General features: G+C 29.5%; 3 protein-coding genes across 7 annotated transcripts in view; all 3 read left to right on the forward strand.

Annotated features, from left to right (window-relative positions):
* Positions 1-3,977, forward strand: part of LOC117180177 (RNA cytidine acetyltransferase-like) — a 13,159-nt gene extending 9,182 nt beyond the window's left edge. The window contains exons 3-4 of the mRNA XM_033372538.1: positions 399-964; positions 2,961-3,977. Coding sequence (XP_033228429.1) covers positions 399-964; positions 2,961-3,796 — 1,402 coding nt within the window. The 3' untranslated portion in view covers positions 3,797-3,977. The remainder of the gene's footprint in view (positions 1-398; positions 965-2,960) is intronic.
* A 2,869-nt stretch (positions 3,978-6,846) lies between these two features.
* Positions 6,847-14,511, forward strand: LOC117179895 (RNA cytidine acetyltransferase-like). The gene is made up of 2 exons (XM_033372090.1): positions 6,847-8,897; positions 13,540-14,511. Exons 1-2 carry the CDS (start codon positions 6,959-6,961, stop codon positions 14,385-14,387), a joined length of 2,787 nt encoding a protein of 928 aa, XP_033227981.1. The 5' UTR covers positions 6,847-6,958; the 3' UTR covers positions 14,388-14,511.
* A 3,013-nt stretch (positions 14,512-17,524) lies between these two features.
* The window catches only part of LOC117179615 (heat shock factor protein-like), a 46,137-nt gene continuing 42,675 nt past the window's right edge, over positions 17,525-20,986 (forward strand). For 2 of the 5 annotated variants that reach the window (XM_033371605.1, XM_033371609.1), the window contains exon 1: positions 17,530-17,849. In XM_033371605.1, the coding sequence (XP_033227496.1) occupies positions 17,697-17,849 (153 nt within the window). In that variant the 5' untranslated portion in view covers positions 17,530-17,696. Of the gene's footprint in view, positions 17,850-20,986 lie in introns of all 5 variants that reach the window. The other 3 variants (XM_033371606.1, XM_033371608.1, XM_033371607.1) reach the window with 3 other exon arrangements.

Here is a 20,986-nt window from a genome sequence, read left to right on the forward strand (position 1 = left end):
ATTTGTATTACTTTCGTAAATTTAGTTAACTTAAATATAATAATTTACAGATGGATAATAATTCAAGAAAGTTTATACCTGGAAAAAACCAGGAATTATCAGGGAATTTTCTTTCAGAATTTTAGAAGACACCATGGATGTGTTCAACAAAATCAAAGCTAGCTAAAAGCTTTTTAAACAAAAAATAATTATGTAACATGTAGTTTGTGGATAAGTTGCTAAGAAAAGGCGCTACTGTTATTTAGAGGAAACTTTTGTTAAATTTATGTCATGCATGATATAAAAAGTTTTCAATAATAAATAAAATCCTCTTTTAATCATCCCTTCTCGGAGAAAATCCCCATTTTTACATAAAACTGAATTAAAACGACTTTGAATTCATAAAATCTTGTCCCTAGGTATAAGCCTGGAGATGCTATAGAAAACTGGCTTTCAGAATTGCTTTGCCTGGATAATGAGAAGGTGCAACCTTCAATATCAACATTGCCAACTCGAGATGAGTGCCAGTTGCTCTACATAAATAGAGACACTCTCTTCTCATTCCATAAGGCCTCGGAGAAATTTTTGCAAAAATTGGTGGCCTTATACGTGGCGTCACATTACAAAAACACACCAAATGATCTGCAAATGATGTCCGATGCTCCTGCACATCATCTATTTTGTTTGGTGAAGCCCATTGTGGAAAATAAACTACCGGAAATCTTGGTTTTTATCCAGGTTTGCTTGGAAGGACAACTTAGTAAGAATGTAATTCAATCTAAATTGGGACGAGGACAAAAGGCGGCTGGGGATTTGATACCGTGGACGATTGCTGAAAAATTTAATGATCAGAATTTTCCGATTTTGAGTGGGGCGAGAATTGTGAGGATTGCTACACATCCTGAGTACCAGGGTCAAGGATATGGAACGAAAGCTATGGAACTTCTCAAAGAATATTATTCGACGAGGAAAAATGAGAATTTAGGTGAGGAGTTTTTAGTTGATCAGATTCTATCCAAAAAGGCGCATTTTCAACAAATGAGTTTAATTGTCAAGCTAAAAAGTCGACTTTTTTGTTAAAAACATTCGACCTAAAAAATTTGATGATTAATTTTCAAAATAAAAGTTATTTTTTGAAACTACAAAATATAAATTTTCAAACCATAAAGACGATTTTGTCACCAAAAAAGAAAAAAGTTGAACCAAAATCTTTAATTGTTAAACCAAAAAGATATATTGTTTAAATAGTTGTGTTTACAAATCGAAAATATGAATTTAAAAAAATGTTCATTTTCATTCAAATAGTTCAATTTGGATCCCTCTTAGCAATATTCAGGGAAACTAGCACATAGAAACAAACACAACATTTGCGAATGAAGAACAATATAATTGGAGGTAAAAAGATGCAAAAGGTCTTGCACAATGGTTATGAATGGTTATAAATCAACCAACTCGTTTCGTAGGTTTTGACGTGATCAAACAAAGATCCTACAAAATTGTTGAATTATTAACCAGAAAATATGAATTTTCAACAAAAAAAGGGGATTTTTTATAAACCAGCTATATATTTAACCAAAAAAATTCATTTTCAACAAGTTTAATTTTTAACCAAAGCGTTGAATTTTCTACCAAATTTTTCTAATTTCGAGCCAAAAAGGCACATTTTTCTACAAAATAATTGTATTTTTAACCAAATAGTTGAATTTTCAAACAAGAAAGATGAATTATGAACAAAAAATGTACGAGTCGATAGTTCAACTAAAAAAGATTAAAATTTTAAGTAAAAAACAACTGAATTTAATAAGAGATACAAATTTAAAAAATAATAAAAACTAACAAAACAGCGAAGTTTCAATCCGAAAATATGATTTTTCTACAAAAAAAGTTCATTTTAACCAAATATTCTATTTTTCTAACAAACTATTTAAATTTCAGGCAAAAATACGTATTTGCTACAAAGCAGTCGAATTCTCAACCCGAAAATATAAATTTTTATTTAAAATATTAATTTTTGATCAAATAGTTGACTTCAACAAAAAATTTAACTTTCAACTTAACAATTAAAGTGTTAACATAAAAAAAAATAAAAACGAAAACAAACAAAATAAGTGCATTTTTAACTAAAAATTTGAATTTGCAACCAAATAATTGCATTTTCAACAACAACAAAAAAACAATTTTAAGCCAAAGTGATGAATGTTTTTTTAATGAATTTGTAACCAAATAGTTCAACTTTCTACCAAGTATTTAAATATTCAACAAAATAATCAAATTTTGAACAAAGAATATAATAGTACACTTTTCAATGGAAAAGAATGAACTTTCTAACAGAAAAGATAACTTTTAAACCAAAAGATGAATTTTAAATTCAAAAGGACGAATGTGCTATCCAAAATAACGAATGTTTAAAAAAAACACTTCAATTTTCGACCTCTAATAAATTCTGAATCAAAAATGTAATAGTAGACTTTTTAATTTAAAAAAATTATCTTTTAACCAAAAAATAGGTTCTTTGTTAACCAAAAGATTGATTTTCTATCCAAAGTGACGAATTTTCTACCCAAAAAGGCGAATGTTAAAAAAAAAACAATTGATTTTTCAAACAAAAAAAATTACTTTTGGACAAAATAGTTGATTTTTCAACTAAATAATAGAATCTGTAACTAAAAGAGTCGACTTTTCTAACAAATGATGAATTTTTAATCGAAAAGGATGAATTTTCTATCCAAAAAGATGATTATTCAACAAAACAGTCGAATTTTCGACGGTTAGAATTCTGTACCAAAAATCTAATATGTCTTTTCAATTGAAAATATTAAAATTCAACCAAAGTAATTTGATTTTCCCACTGGGTTCTGTTAATTAAGTTCGCATTTAATCGAAAAAAAAACAGGGGAATAGGGGATAAAATGTGAAGTCCGTTTTATTTTGATTTTACATTAAACTGACTCTAAACTAAATTGTAATCATATATTTTAAAGCAATGGACGAGTCCAACGGAGAGAAAAGGCCTTCAAAGAAATTGAAGACCTCGTCCGAAAACGAAAAAAGGGAAAGTAAGGAATCAGTTCTCCAAACTGAACTTATCGAACCTAGATCATCACTTCCTCCTCTTTTTATGGAACTTTCTGAACGACCAGCAGAAGATTTGGACTACATAGGAGTTTCCTTTGGAGTGACACCACAACTGATCAAGTTTTGGAAAAAAGTGAAATTCATTCCCGTTTATTTGAGACAGACGACTAACGACATCACAGGAGAACACACTTGCATTATGATCCAAAAATTAAAATCTGAGAAGAAGAAGGGAGAAGGTAGTTGGATCGAATCTTACTGGACAAAATTCAGACAGCGTTTCATCAGACTTCTTTCTTCTTCTTTTAAAAGTTACGATGCCTCTCTCGCGCTCAGTATTTTAGAAAATAATGCAATTAAAATTCCAGCAACAACTTTGACGAGAGACAGACTGGCGGAACACTTGGATTTACATGACATAGAAGAGTTGGAGAAATACAGTCATAATATGACCGATTATCATGTAATTATCGACTTGATACAACCTTTGTCGCAGCTCTATTTTTTGCGAAAACTTGGTAGTTTAACAGGTCAAGAAAATAATAGTCTGCAGATTTCAGCAGTGCAAGCTGCGATTCTTTTGGGATTAGGACTTCAGCACAAAATGATCGACGAAATAGGGATAGAATTCAATTTACAGAGTTCACAACTCCTTGGGTTGTTCAATAAAGCTGTTAGGAAATTTACATCGTACCTGAATGCACTTATCAAGGAGACAAGAAGGGATTTTATGGAGCACTAGTTTCTGTTTTTTCTGTGAAAGTATCATACTTTTGTCAAAATGACTTGTAAGATATTGTAATTTTGTAAAGAATTAATTTACGTTTTGTAAAAAATACGCAGTCAGTTTTCATAATGAAATTTCTGATATTTTCAGAGCATTGAGTTTATTCAATATTGTATACAGAAATTTACAATGTATTATAATTAAAATTTAATTACGGTAAAACAAGTTTTGTTATTTATTTCCATCGTTAGCTTTTTTATCTTTTTTCGAGAACAATAGTAGGAAAAGTCGGGGTTTTTTAAAGAAAATTTGGCAGCAGTCAGGGAATTTCCATAAGCTTGATAAATAAATTGATTATAAATATAAATATTTTAAAGATTATAAACTAGGGTGGTCCAAAAATCGATGGACCTTTTTTTTGCAAGCTAGAGGTCAACGATGCCCCCCCCCCTCCCATTTAATTTCCAATCCGAAAAAAAGAAAATGACGGGAAAGTATGGGGATCTGTAGAGAATTATCCAACGAAGAATTTCATCTATCAGACATATGGGTTTGACACCCCCAACACACCCCCACGAGTACCTGAAAACTACCCTTAAAACCAAAAATGTAAATTCTTCATGAAATCGACCTTATGAACACTGTATTCTCGTCTTTTTTACTTAAAATTATTAATATTGGTCTAGTGGACTATTTATTATCATTGTTTAATTAATTTTTAATTATTTAAGCAAATGGAATTTGTTAAAATAATCTTTTTTATTAAAAAGTATTAATATTTCTTCAGTGGAATATTGATCAACATTAATTAATAATTCGATTAATTTAAGTTAATTTTTTTTTAATCAAAATTATTACTTAAATATTCCTGATAAATTAATTATTAATTAATTATTACTAATAATTATTCCACTAGACCCGCAGTAATAATTTTTATTTGAAAAAATCCAATTATTTAAACTATTTGTTTGAACAATTAAAAATTAATGAACCAATGTTATTAAACATCCCACTAGACTAATAGTAATAATTTTAAGGGGAAAAACATAAATTTTCGAAAAAAAATATTAAAACAAATTCCAGTTCAAATAAATAAAAATTAATTAACCAATGATACTAAATATTCCACTAGACCTATATTAATAATTTTTAGTAAAAAAAAAATACATGAAATTCTTCGTTGGATAATTGTCAACAGGCCCCCACACTTTCCCGTCCCATTTTTTTAATTGAAAATTAATTTTTTGAACTAAAAATTTAACCTTTATTTTTGGTTGGAGATTTTCCTTTTTTTGTTGGGAATTCGACTTCATGGCTTTAAAATTCAACTATTTTGGTAGAAAATGAATTTTTTGTTGAAAATCCAGACTTTTATGGTGGAAATTCAACTGAAATAATTCTTAGCTGAAAATTCAACTATTTGGTTTGAAAACTCCTCTTTTTGGTTTAAAAATTCTTCTGTTCGAATCAATTTTTCATATTTTTTGGATAAAAATGCAACTGTTTGGTTGAAAATTAATCTTCTTTGGTTACGGATTCAACTATTTTATTACAATTTCATCTTTTTTGGGTGCATTCAACTGTTTTTTATTTAAAATTAAAATGTTGTTTGTTTCAAATATCTATTATTAAATTATTCAATGAAAAATTATTTTCTTTTATAGAAAATTGAACTATTTAGTTAACGGTTAAAACATTTGGTTAAAAAATCATTTTTTTGTTTTTACTTGCAGATTCAACTCTGGTTGAAAATGATTTTTTGAAACTCACAATTAAACTATTCCAATCAAATATTCATCATTTTAGTTAAAAATTCATCTTTTTGATTAAAAGTTTAACTATTTTGTTTAAAATTGACTAGCGTAAACTTAAAATAAATCTAATTTTTGTAACAAAAATAGATGATATTTTGACAATATTATCAACCAAAAGAGATGAATTTTGAATAAAAAATATAATAGTAACCTTTTTAATTAAAACAATTAACTTTCAAACAAAAAGGGTTTTTTTTACAAACAAATAATTCAACCAAACAGTTGAATTTTTAACACAAAATAAAAATTTCAAACAAAGAATTAAATTTTCAACACAAACAGACGAATCAAAAAAAGTTCATTCTTGACTAAACATTTTAATTTCAAACAAATCATTGAATTTTCTATCAAACCGTTCAAATTTCAAGCACAAAATACGTTTTTTTACAGAACAGTCGAATTTTTAACCCGAAAATATGAATTTTAATTTAAAAATTTAATTTTAAACCCAAAAAAAGTTCAAAGAAATTGCAATGTCGCTCCTAAAATATAAATTTTCAATAAAAAAAGTTCATTTTTAACCAAACATTAAAATATTCAACCAAAAAATATAATTTTCTATCAAATAACTGTTCAAATTTCAAGCACATAATACAGATTTTCCACATAGCAGTCGAATTTTCAACTCGAAATTATGAATTTTTATTTAAAAAAATTAATTTTTAACTAATATTAAAATAAAATTTTTAATCGAACTTTTTTAAATTGAATTATATAATTTGATATGGAATTCATTATATTAGAACTGATTGGATATATTTTTCTTCTGGAAATTTGTTAAATTCCTGGTAGAAAAATAACCACACTGTCATTTCCCAGTCTCAAAAATTCTAATACCTTAAAATTAAAAAAAAACACTTAAATTTTCAATAAAAAATAGATTACTTTTTAAGAAAATAATTAAATTATCAACGAAAGCAGATGAATTTTGAACCAAAAATATAATAGCAGACTTCTTAATTTAAACAAATTAACTTTCAACCAAATAGTTGAATATTGGATCAAAATTAATTTTCAACTAAATAATTAAATTTTCATCCAAACTGTTGAAATTCTCAGCAAAAATACGCATTTTCTACAAGACAGTCGAATTTTCTAAACGAAAATTAAATATGAATTAAAAAAAGAATTGATTTTCAACCAAGCAGTTGTTCCCGGTAATTTCCCCGTCATCTGATTTACCGACGCATATCTACCTTATCATCTGTACCATCCTGTCAAAAGTAAGGTTATGTTTCCTCAAACAAAAATGGAAAACATCGCCCGTTCACCACGTGGTCTCCCTCCCGGGTCGTTTTGCAATAAATAAACCTTGAAAAAGTAAAAACTAAAAAAACCAGTCTAAATAAATAAAATTCCGAAAATGCCTCGTCGAAAAATAGATAACCGAATCCGGACTCTAATAGAAAATGGAGTGGAAACCGGTCACCGGACCTTTTTCGTTATCGTCGGGGAGAAGGCCAGGGACCAGGTAATCTATATTCACCACATGTTATCCAAAACAGTCGTAAGATCCCGTCCATCAGTGTTATGGTGTTACAAAAAAGAACTCGGATTTTCTTCCCACCGGAAGAAAAAAATGAAATCGCTCCAGAAGAAGATCAAGTTCGGCAAAGCAGAGGTCAACGATGAGGATCCCTTCGAACTCTTCATCTCCTCGACAAAAATCCGCTACTGCTACTACAAAGAAACCCACAAAATTCTCGGAAACACATTCGGAATGTGCGTCCTCCAGGACTTTGAGGCCCTAACCCCAAATTTACTCGCCCGGACGATGGAAACCGTCGAGGGTGGGGGCATCATCGCGATCCTCCTTCAGAGTGTCAATTCCCTAAAACAATTATACACAATGAACATGGACGTCCACCAGCGATTCCGGACCGAGGCTCACCAGGAAGTCGCCTGCAGATTCAACGAAAGATTCCTCCTCTCCCTCGCTTCCTGTGCCCGGTGTTTGGTCATCGACGATCAGTTCCACGTGCTCCCGATATCGATACATAACCTCAAAATCAAACCCGCGATAAAAGCAGCCTCGGGAGAGAATTGTTCGGAATTAAATGCTCTGAAGGAGACCCTTCGAGACACGCAGCTAGTTTCGAATTTGTTGGAATGCTGCAAAACCCTGGACCAGGCGAAGGCCTTATTGAAGTTCATCGAAGCGATTTCGGAAAAAACGTTACGTTCGACAGTTTCTCTGACAGCGGCGAGAGGTCGGGGAAAATCGGCGACAATGGGACTCGCGATAGCTGGTGCGATTGCTTTCGGATATTCCAATATTTATGTTACGAGTCCGAGCCCTGAAAATTTGAACACGCTTTTTGAGTTCGTTTTCAAGGGTCTGGACTCCCTGGAGTACAAGGAACACATCGATTACAGTCTCATGCAGTCCACGAATCCGGAATTTAATAAATCTACGATCCGGGTAAATGTTTTTAGAGATCACAGACAAACAATTCAGTTTATTCACCCCTCGGATTCACAGAAGTTGCAGCAGGCGGAATTGTTAGTTATTGATGAAGCTGCAGCGATTCCTTTGCCTCTCGTCAAGAAGATGTTTGGACCCTATTTAATTTTCCTCGCTTCGACGATAAATGGATATGAAGGCACTGGAAGATCCTTATCCTTCAAACTTCTGCAGCAGTTGAGAATGCAGTCGAAGAGTTTAAATTCCCAGGAGAAGAGCAGAGAAGATATGGCAATTGTGAATCGATCTTTGGAGGAATTGACCTTGAAAGAATCGATTCGGTACAAAGCTGGGGATGCTGTCGAGAGCTGGCTTTCGACAGTGCTTTGTTTGGACGATGAGAACGTGAAAGCTTCGGTGCCGAAGCAACTGGGCTTGGATTCCTGTCAGTTGCTTTACATCAACAGAGATACGTTGTTTTCATTCCATAAAGCTTCGGAGAGGGTTCTCCAGGAATTGGTGGCTTTGTACACTTCCTCGCATTATAAGAACAGTCCAAATGATTTGCAGATGATGTCTGATGCACCTGCACACCACCTATTTTGTTTGGTTTTGCCTACTAATTCGGACTTTCCGAAAGTCGTGGTTTTTGTCCAGGTCTGCTTGGAAGGTCAGATCAGCAAGAATTCAGTTGAGCAGAAGGCTGTGAGAGGAAAAAGGACTTCTGGGGATCTTATACCCTGGACGATTTCCCATGAGTATAAGGATAAAAATTTCCCGTCGTTGAAAGGAGCGAGGATTGTGAGGATAGCTACACATCCTGAGTATCAGGGACAAGGATATGCAACGAAGGCGTTGGAACTTCTCAAGGAGTATTTTGCGATGCGGAATTCTGATGGTGAGGATTTTTATTTATATCTAATCAGACAAATATACTCATGTATTTCACATGCGAGGTGATCGTAGGTCAGGAAAAATCTGGAAATCAGAGATTTTGAAAACTTGTAACACAGAAAAGATGTCATTTTAAATAAAAAATAGTTTAATTCAAACAAAAACGACGAATTTTCAACAAAGTAGCTGAATCTTCAACAAAACAGATTAATTGGTTAATTTTTAGTTTATATTTGTTTCGTTAAAAAAATTTTTGTTATAAATAATTGCATTTTTAAACTGAAAAAATAATAATTTTTAACAAAATATGGAGGAAAAAATAGATTTCTTACCAAAAAGGCGAATCTTTAATAAAATACATAAAATTGGAACCAAATAGTTTAAATTGTTTACAAAATGGTTAAATTTTCGAGTCAAGAGTACGAATTTTTTACAAAATACTCGAATTTTCAACAAAAACCTAGTTTTTAATCGAAATAGATTATTTTTTAACCAGGCAGTTTCATTTTTAGCGAAAAAGTTAAATTTATACAGTAAGAGATCATTTTTAAAATAAAAAAGGTAAATGTTCGACAAAATAATTGAATTTTTAATAACAACAAAATGAATAAAATTGTTGAGTTTTCAAGCTAAAAAGGCGAATTTTTAATAAATTATAAATAAATGGTAGTAAGTAAACAAATAATAAAACTTTTATCAAAAAAAGATAATCTTAAAGAAAAAATTAAATAGTGGACTTTGCAACAGAAAAGAATAAACTTTCAGTATAAAATGGATAGATTGATTTAGGTCCCGGAAGCTGGAATTACAACATTGTCATATTGATGTGTGCACTATGCCATAATTTAGTGCTTATTTAGTGCTAATTTATGCTGCAGAAAAAAAATTTTGTGTCCGGTAATTTTGGCCAAAAACATGTAGTAATGCTAGCTTCAGCTGAAGCCACAACTCCGGTATGCGAAACTCGGAAACTAGTGGTACCAAATTCTCCTTTGCGCAGGAATTTAGTGCTAAATAAGTGCTCTGGATTTATGCCTTGCAAAAAATCCGGGCACTTTTTTTACCAAAAACGTGTAGTAGTGCTGGCTTCAGGTGACTGGTGTTGTGAAACTCGGAAACTATTCGTAATATCAAGATCTGCTTCGCCCCGAAATTTAGTGCTAATTAAGTGCTAATATATTCTGCAAAAACTAAATTTTGTACCCGGTAATTTTGATCAAAAACATGTAGTAATTCTAGCTTCAGGTGACTGATGTTGTGAAACTCGGAAACTATTAGTGATATCAAGATCAGCTTTGCGCAGGAATTTAGTGCTAATTAAGTGCTAATATATTCTGCAAAAACTAAATTTTGTGCCCGGTAATTTTGAGCAAAAACATGTAGTAATGCTGACTTCAGGAGACTCTGGTGTTGTGAAACTCGGAAACTATTAGTGATATCAAGATCTGCTTTGCGTAGGAATTTGCGAGTTTCACAACACCAGTCACCTGAAGCCAGCATTACCACACGTTTTTGGTAAAGAAAAGTGCCCGGATTTTTTGCATAGCACAAATCCAGAGCATTTAATTAGCACTAAATTCCTGCGCAAAGCAGATCTTGATATCACTAATAGTTTCCGTGTTTCACATAGCAGGGTTACCTGAAGCCAGCATTACTACATGTTTTTGATCAAAATTACGGGGCACAAAATTTAGTTTTTGCAGAATATATTATATTATTATCACTTAATTAGCACTAAATTCCTGCGCAAAGCAGATCTTGATACCACTAATAGTTTCAGAGTTTCGCATACCAGAGTCACCTGAAGCCAGCATTACTACACGTTTTTGGTAAAAAAAAGTGCCCGGATTTTTTTCAAGGCATAAATCCAGAGCGCTTAATTAGCACTAAATTCTTGCGCAAATGAGAATTTGATACCACTAATAGTTTCCGAGTTTCGCATACCGGAATTGTGGTTTCAGCTGGATCTAGCATTACTACATGTTTTTGGCCAAAAGTACCGGGCACAATATTTTTTTTCTGCAGCATAAATTAGCACTAAATAAGCACTAAATTATGGCATAGTGCCCACATCAATATGACAATGTTGTAATATAAGAAAAAATTTCAAAATCTTATAACAACTTTCAAGGAATTACAACAAATATAAAATCACATAAAATATTTTGGCGAATTAAAAAATGTTTTAAGGAACTTTGAATTGATTTCAGCAATTTGAAGGGATTTCGAAGGCTTTCAAATATTTTAGTGCATTTTGAAAGATTCCAAATAATTTGTATTTGATTTTAGTAGTTCGATGGGATTTTAAAGGATTACAAATATTTTAGGATATTTTAATAGATTCCAAGACTTCTAAGAAATTTAATGATTTTAAGAGATTTAAAAAAAATTGTATGTTGTTATAAAGAATTGCTTGGCATTTCGGAAGATGTGGGACAATTTTACAGGACCTATAAGGTTTTAATAAAGATTTAAAGATTCTAAGTGATTGAATGAGTTTTCCGGGGATTTCAACGATTTTAATAGATTTTACAATCTCTGAAGGGATTTTAATCAATTTTCCAATATTTCAGGAAATATCAAATTTTATACAATGTCACGATATTTCATAATATTTTAATGGGTTTCAAATAATTTATTTACAGTCAGTGAAGGATTTCATAGAATATCAAAGATTTGAAAAAAAAAAATTAATATTTTTTGCAATTGATTCGAATTCATTGGGATTTCACCCTAAATTCTTAAATAATGTATCCGGAATTCGTTCATAGTTTTTTGATTTCATAATAATTCTCTTCCTTTTTTTAATTCACTTGAAATCTTCTAAATTATATTTAATTCAATTAATTTTTTTTTTAGTTTTTGTATTTTTTTTATCTTTTCTAAATTTAATGAATTTTATCGCATTTTATATTTTTTTCGATTTACTTGTTTTTTTTTTTAATTGACCTAGATTTTTTATGACTTTCATCAAAGTCTCCTCATTTTGTTTGATCAATGATCAGGTAAAATGAAAAATTAGTCAGTGATAAATAAATGAATTTTGAAAATGAAGTCTTGCGGTCACCCTGTAAATGGTATTTCATAAATATAGAATAGTATGCCATATTTTGGTCCAGTTTAATTTGAAGTTCATTAGAATTGAAATGTTTGTAGTTTAGAACGTATAATTTCGAATTGATAATTTATATATACAGCTGGGCCGCTTTAATCAAGGGGAAAATACCGTTTTTTCGGACAAGCAAAAAATTTTCAATCAGTAAAATTAGAAAATTCTAACTTAAGGGCATGTGATACATACAGTTTCCCCGGCTTTTTTCCCACAAAAATGAAAATTTTTAAAAACTGAATTCGAAGATGCTATAAAATAGCATAACGGACGTCCCCAGACTCTTTTTTGAGGGATAATAACAAAAAAATTTATTGTGCTAAATAAAAATTGTATGCATGTGCATTATTTTGAGGTTACGTCGTTTCTCATATCTGCCTTTCCGATAAACTGGAAATTATTTATGAAATAAACTTTTCTGATTGGCTGCAAACAAGGTTAATTCCGGGAGATTAGTTACTATGTTTATTTGTAAGTCCAAAGTTTTCGGCCAAAAATATTGTGTAGTTTGGAAGTAACGCTCGGGTGAATTGTAACACACATAACCTTGAAATATACACGCACGTTGTTAGCAATATCAAAAAAATGTTGACAAAAAAAAACACAAAAAAGTGTGCGGGGACGTCCGTTAGCATGTTCGTTATCATTTCCCAGATTTTGAAGGCAAAACATTTCTTATCTTACGAAAAAAGCTGGGGGAATCTAACACTGAAAAATCGATACTATTTCCTAAGCGCTATGCAAATTAAACACATTTCGCTAAATTAAAACTTTTTTTAATTAACCTCCAAAAAAAGTGTCTGGGGACGTCCGTTAGCATGTTCACTATCATTTCCCAAGTTTTTAAGACAAAATATTTATTATTCTAGAAAAAAAAGCAGGGGGAACCTAAAACTGGTAAAATCGATAATTTTCTAAATATCACATTTTTTCATTTCTAGTAATCAAAACAAAACAGATCATGAAATAGATCATGAAACAGATTTTGTTGTTCAATAAAAAAAATAATGGCATATTTCTTTGATTCTAGTTGACGAATACACACTTTTTTTAAATTAAAATTTAATATTATTACAAAAACTCTACTTACGCCAAATTCACCATAATTAAGAAAAAAAATTCATAATTTTGTTTGGCCTCTATTTGTAACTTTTACGGATTATGCGGTTCCTAATTTCGAAAGTTAGGTTTTTTTGCATCATCCTATTGGGCATTATCCATTGGCGTTAATTGATAATGTGAAAACATCAAATTGTAAAATAACCCTTTTTTAATATACGGAAAGTCCTTTTTTATTGTCCAATATTGTGCCTTGTCCAAATAGATTTTTGATTTCTGCTAAATTAAATTATTAATTGAATCAAAATGTATTTGAGTGCGATTTTTCCTACATAATATGATTTATAAGTTATATAATAAATATTTTTACATTTCTTTAGAGTAAAAAAAAACATGCAACTTAATTTTAAAGCCTAGTCTTTTAAAAAGTAAAATATTAAATTCTAGGTTTATCTAATTTGTAAATTAAAATTTTCAGAAATGAGCGATTCCGAGGACGAAAAGAAAGTATCAAAGAGTAAAATGAATGGATCGAAAAAAAGAAAACTAGAAGACGAAGAAGCAGATCTCCACACTGAAGTTATCGAACCTAGATCATCACTTCCGCCTCTTTTCATGAAACTTTCAGAACGACCAGCAGAAGCTCTCGACTACATCGGCGTTTCCTTCGGCGTGACACCACAACTTATTAAATTTTGGAAAAGGGCAAAATTTATCCCTGTCTACATGAGTCAGACAACAAATGACATAACAGAGGAACACTCTTGCATCATGATTCACAAAATAAACCCAGAAGGACAGCAAATCGAAGAAGCCAGCTGGCTACAAGATTATTGGATCAATTTTAGAATGCGGTTCATAGGATTTCTTTCATATTGTTTCAGGGATTACTCTTCCTCGCTGGCGCTTAATATTTTAGAAAACAGTACAATCAGCGTACCAGCTAAAACTTTGACGAGAGATAAACTGGAAGAGTACATAACTTCGCAGAGTTTACTTCGACTAGAAGATTATAGTAAGAATCTGGATGATTTTTGTACAATTAGGGATTTGACGAACCCCCTGGCAAAGCTTTACTTTTTGAGGAAACTAGGTAGCATTAATCTTCAATCAGGACAAGAAAACAGCAGTTTAGAGATCTCGCCTGTTCAAGCTGTTATTCTCTTGGGAATAGGACTTCAACACAAAAGCATTAAAGACTTGACAAGTGAATTAAATCTACAAAATTCACAAGTTCTTGGCTTGTTGCAAAGAACTGTTAAGAAATTTACTACTTATTTAACTGCTCTCACGGAAGAGTCTCTGAAAAGTACGTTGAAGGGTTAAAGAGTGTATAAATATTTTTTTTACACGAACATTTTTCATGAGGAAAGTATTTTTTTATAGCAAGATGTAAGAGAAAGTGTAAATATTATGTGTAGAGAATTACAATAAAGTTCATTTAAATTTTAACTCAGTCTTTTTAGTTTTTAAATCAGAATGAAAGATTTCTAGTTTAAATAGGGTGTGTATTTATTTAAAAAAATATATTTTAATAGTGCACGGTCGCACATGGGTCAATTTCGATCCCAGCGAAATTTCACTTCGAAATTCCCAGCAAATTTTGATCAAAATAACAATTTATAAAAACAAATGTAATAAATTCTGTACTTAAAGAAACATGGGTCCACATTCTAGAAGGATTACAAAGTATTCGTGAATTTTTTGAAAATTTTTAAAGCGATTCAAGACGCTGAAAACTGTACGAGAACATTTTCGACCCAGTGCGACCGCGCAGGATTAAGGTTATTTCCAGGTTTCTGAGGGCAAGAAATCAAGTTTTTTAAAATGAAAACAGGGGTATAAAAAATTCCTAATTTTGTTACTATAATTTTTATTTAAAAAGTGCATTTTTAGTTTAAGCAGGAAAGAAATTAAAAACTTATCAAATTAACCGATTGGACACAATAAAAGAAACGTCGTTGTTACATTTTCAGAAGTCACTTGATTTTAAGGATGTACACTAAGTACAATCAATCTCAAAAGTTGCCTATCTTTAAAATTATTGATAAAATTGACAAAAAAAGTTCCATTTTTAATCTATGTAAATCTTGATGGAGGCTTCGAAGCACAATTTAGGTTAAAATTGTTTATTTAACAGTAGTTATTGAAAGGTTTAGTTTTTCCTTTCTCTTTAGGGAAAAGTTACAATTTTTATTTAATCCTAATTATCAAGGCCTCATTTTATTCTTTGAACGATTCTCTACAATTTTATTTGGATGGTGTTAATTATATTTTCAACTGTGATTGCTTATAACAATAAAAACGGTATGATTTCTCAATTATTTTTTAAAAATAAAATCAACCCAAATAGAAATTTAGAGAATCGTTCAAAGAATAAAATGAGACCTCAATCATTAGGATTGAATAAAAATTTCAACTTTTCCCTAAAGAGAAAGGAAAAACTAAGCCTTTAAATAACTACTATTAAATAAACAATTTTAATGAGAATTATTTTTTACTCAGGTGTGCTTAGAAGCATTTATTAAGATTTACAGAAATGAATAATAGATATTTTTTGTTGATTTTATCAATCATTTTAAAAATAGGCAACTTTTGAGATTGATTGTACGTAGCGTACATCCTTAATGTGTTCTTCGTTATGTACAAAATTAATACAATTCAAACATTGGTTTATTGTCGTCTATAAAGTAATTAGTACAGTCGTACAGAAAGTGCCTTGGGATCTCTATAAAAACGATAATTACTTTAATAAGAGAGGCGAATTTTCGACCAAAAATGTTGAATTTTGAAAAAAATAGATGAACTTATGAATAAAAAAGTCGAATTTTTAATCAATTTTCCACCAAAAAGATGAATTTTCAACTAAAAAGGCTCAATTTTTAACCAAAGATGGAACAGTTACAATTTCAAAATGAAGAATTAATTTTTTACAACAAAAACACTAATTTTCCAACAAAATAGTAAAATTTTTCAACTAAAATTATGCTTCTACAACCAAACAATGACTTTTTAATTATGTAGTTCAACTTTCAACCAAGAAGTTCAATTTTAATCTGAAAAAGATAAATTTACATATTTGAAATTTTTAGCTTAAACAATTATCAACCGAAAAAAAACGATTTTTCAACTAAAAAGAAGTATTTTCTACTCAAAAATACTATTATTAAATAAAAAATAGAACAGTTAAATTCAGTTGTCTACAAAAAAAAATTTCACTGAAAATGCCTGAATTTTCAACTTAGAAACCAAACCATTTTTAAATAAAATGTAGAATCTTTACACGTAAAAAAGAATTTTGAACCAAATAGTTCATCTTTTAACCAATTAGTTAAATTTTCAACGACAAAGATACCTACATTTTCAACTAAAAATCATATAGTTAAATTTTTAACTAAAAAAGTTAAAATTACAATCAAAGACTGGACATTTAAATTATTATTTGAAACAATTGACTTAAATAAACATTTTAATTTTTAGTTAAAAAATTAATTTTTAACTAAAAAAAAAACTATTTTTCAACAAAAATGATTCAGTTTTAAAAGAAAAAAACATTAATTTTGAAGAAAGAACCTTTATTTTGTATAAGAAAACAAAATTCGACAAAATGAAATAAAAAATAATTTTTAACTAAAAAATTAACTACTCAATTTTTAATTGTTAACTTGCATTTTTTAGTTAAAAATTCGTCTTTTTTGGTAGAAAATTATTTCTTCTTATTCTTGAAAGTTCATCTTTTTGGCTAATTTTTGTAAATTAATTGTTTTCACTAATATATTAACTGTTCATTTATCGTTATTAGTTAATAATTTAAACTATTTTTTTTTGGCAATTTCAACTATTTGATTGAAAATGATTTTTGCTGTTGAAATTTAATATTATTATATATATTATATTATTTAATATTTATTTAATTTTTAGCTTGAAGATTCAACCATTTGGTTGAAAATTCAACTATTTTGTTGAAAAGTTACTTTTACATTGATTAGATTTTTTTATTTCAAAAGAAAACATTTTTTGTTTGAAGAATCATCAATTTAGATGAAAATTCATCTCTTTGGTTTGTTATTATTTTATTATATTATTTATTATTATTGATTTGAAAGTTAATTTATTTGGTTAAAAATAGAATATTTCTAATTAAAATATTAAAAAGTTGAAGCGTTAAATTTTGGGTTTAATTTTAGTACATACATTAATTTTATCTTCTACTTTCGTCTCGATGTGATTAGAATTAGGTAAAAAGGGGGAAAATTGCTTACTACTTTCAACAGCTGTGCAAAACTGGATGTCTTCGTGCAGGCGTCTCGAACCTTACAAAATCAAACATAACCTAAATTCAAAATTAAAATCCTACATCACATCAGAGCACATTAACGTATATTAATTAACCAAATATTGTTCTCAAATCGTGCACAAAAACTGAATAAAACCAGAAAAAACGCAACTAATTTATATTTTTTTGCCACTTTGTTGGTGACATTGCAACTTGATGTTGCGCAGGAAACATCTACGTGGTAACATTGGACTCTGAATTTTACTGAGTCAATGTCAGCCATTGTTGATGTGAGGCAGATGTGAGAGTAAGAGTTTAGTCTAAATACGGACGTCACCGACATTAAAGAAATGTGATAAATGACGGAGTCTAACGGAAAAAGAAGCAAGATTTTTAACATCAAAAATATGCATCCGATTTCGGAACTTAGCACGAATGTGCCAGCTTTTCTGGGGAAGCTCTGGAAACTCGTCGAGGACTCTGAAACCGACGACCTTATTTGTTGGGCACCAGTGAGTTCATACAATTGTTTTTGTTCACAAAAATTCACTCTTCTCACTTTTACGTCATCCACCACGTTTTCAATACATTTTAGTAAATTCCAAACAACACCCAAAACAATCGTTGACGATTTGAATTTTTTTGCCCGCGACGCTTACGTTTTCTAACGTCGCAATGCTATAGTTTATGCAATTTGTAACAAACGTATGCACGACGTTTTCATTATATAGTTGCATTTTGTTACTTGGAGAATTATAAATTGACCAACAACCTTGCGCATGCTTAACAAAACTTGTTTTTATGTGAACAATTTTTTTTTCTTCACTCCTTATTTGACCATTTTTCCAGCCAAGTGACAAAACATTATTTTTAGGGACATGTTTTGGACGCATATATAATATTTGGGCAATTATTTTTAGGTTTGAGGTGTAAATCAGGTTATATTAGGTTTATCATTTGTGATAGGTTAGAATTTATATGTAAGAAGTGGTAACAATAAATATGCCGGCTTATAGAAAATAGAGGATGACAAATTCTGATTTTTTTTATATTGTGTTTTTTATATGGTTATGATTTGAGAATAATGTAAAAGTGCGCTTCACATTAAAGAATCATTCGATTCATAAATATCTTGTTTTTTCAAAGGAGAAAGACGACACGTATTTTATCGTAGGGGAGGTTTTTGGTAAAATCTTACTGTTTCTTATGCAATAACAAAGTAGTTCAATTTTTAACCAAAAAAAAAAAAAAGATGAATTCTCAATAAAAAATGTAATAGTTTATATTTTAACCAAGAAAAGATTTTCATTTCAAACAAAAACAGTTTAATTTAGGGGTCTTCAGCGAGAGGAAAATTTGGCAGAACAATAGAATTTTTAAATTCGAAAAGATTCATTTTGAACCAAAAATGGAATAGTTTAATTTTGATTTTAAAATACTTTAATTAAAAAAAAAAACGAATTTTCTAAAAAACATTCGAATTTTTATCTGGAAAATATGAATTTTCAACAAAAAAGTTAATTTTCATCCAAAAAGAAAAAAAGTTTCCACCAAATAGTTGAATTTTTAGTTTAAAAAATTAATTTTTAACCTAAAAACATTAATTTTCATTAAAAAAGTAATTATTTGATATTTGAACCAAAAAGATTTTAATTTGAAACGAAAAACAAATTAATTTTTAACCCAACAGTTGAAATTTTACCCAAAAAATTAATTTTATACCAAAAAGACGAACTTTCAACAAAATACGTAGGTTTTCAACAAGATAGTTACATTTTAAACGAATAGAATTTAATTTCTATCAAAACAGCACAATTTTCAGCAAAATGCATGCATTTTCTACTAAAAACAATACATTTTTAACCAAAAATAAAAAAATGAAATTTTCCCTTAAAGAAAAATTAATTTTCAACAAAGTAGTTCAACTTTCCAACAAATAGTTACATTTTCTACTAGATTATTGAATTTTCGAGCCGAAAATAGAATTTTTACAAAACAGTTTATTTTTAATCAAAAAGAATAGTTTTTGAATAAAACCGATGGAATTTCTACAAAAAGGAATGAATTTTAAAACCAAAAATACGAATGCTATTATTATATATTCAAATTAAATACTTATAACTTAGACAATTCGGAGTAATGAATTAAGTTCTTGAATTGCCAACCAAAAAAGTTGAATTCTTAACGAAAGTTGTAACTGTTTAAATTTCAACTAAAAAATATTTTATTTTTAAATAAAAAACAGTTAAAGTCACCCAAAAAGACGAATTTTGAACCAAACTAGAAGCTCTTACGCGCGCGACCCACTACTTCCATTGTAATGATTCTATTTGAAAATAAAGTCCAAGAAAATGCCACGATAATGGGTACCATATACGATGAAAGACTGGGTTGTGTATTCGAATGTTGAAAACCCGACTAAATTTGGGAGGTGGTTTTCTGCAGTTTTCCTCTCATCGGACCAAATGTTTAGGCGAATGCGAGTACTTCGAGCAAACTCGTATGTAGCTGCACTGTAACTAAACCTTAGTAAAAAATGACCCTATTTGTTAGAAAATAGCGAAATTCTAAATATTTTATGAAACTTCTTGCAGTAATTAATAATTAATAATTCTGGTAAATTTAACAGATAACTTAGAAAAAAGGCATCACAAAGCCAATCTTAGTTAACCTCGTAAACAAATTTGAATAATACCCAACTCTCAATATGCTTATGAAAATTGTTTGAATGATTAATAATTAATCTAAGTTTACAAAGTAACGTGGATAATGATCATCGAAAGACATTCTTAGTTCATTCCGTATAAAATTTATGCTTCTTCCTTTAAAAATAGCCAAGCTATAAATATGTTGATAAACATTTTTTAAATAATTAATAGTTGTAGATTTTCATAGCATCAGAGTAAAAAATCATCGAAAAGATATTTTTAGTTAATTATGGTAAAAAGTGAAGCCTACTCGTAGAAAAAAAGCAAACTCTTAATTTTTCAATTAAAATTCTTTCAAATATTAATAGTTCTTGTAAATTTGCCAAGCAATATAGAAATAAGTCATCGGATAGACACTCTTAGTTGACTTCGAAAACAAATTGTTCCGTATTATAAAGGCAAAACTTTTAATTTATAAATTAAAATTGTTTAAATAACTAATAGTTCTCGTAAATTTGCAAAGCCATATAGAAAAGACTCACCGCATAGACATTCTTATTCGACTCCGTAAACAAATTTACTTGTAAAAAAAGGACAAACTCTTAATCTTTTATTTAAAATTGTTTAAATAATTAATAGGTCTTGTGAATTTACAGAGCAACTTACAAAAGAGTCATCGGATAGACACTCTTAGTCTACTCCGTAATCAAATTGACTTGTAGAAAAAAAAGGCCAAACTTTAAATTTTTAAGTTAAAATTGTTTAAATAATTATTAGTGTTTGTAAATTTGCAAAGCAAAAACAAAAGAATAAATAAGCAAAAGAAAAAAAAACACATTCTTAGTTAACTCCGTAAAAAGTTGACTTGTACAAAAAGGGCAAACTCTTAATTTTTTAAATAAAATTGTTTAAATAATTAATATTTTTTGTAAATTTGCAAAGCAATATAGAAAAGAGTCATCGGATAGACACTCTTAGTTGACTTCGAAAACAAATTGTTT

Source organism: Belonocnema kinseyi, chromosome 9 (assembly GCF_010883055.1).
Source record: "Belonocnema kinseyi isolate 2016_QV_RU_SX_M_011 chromosome 9, B_treatae_v1, whole genome shotgun sequence".
Taxonomy (NCBI): Eukaryota; Metazoa; Arthropoda; class Insecta; order Hymenoptera; family Cynipidae; genus Belonocnema; species Belonocnema kinseyi.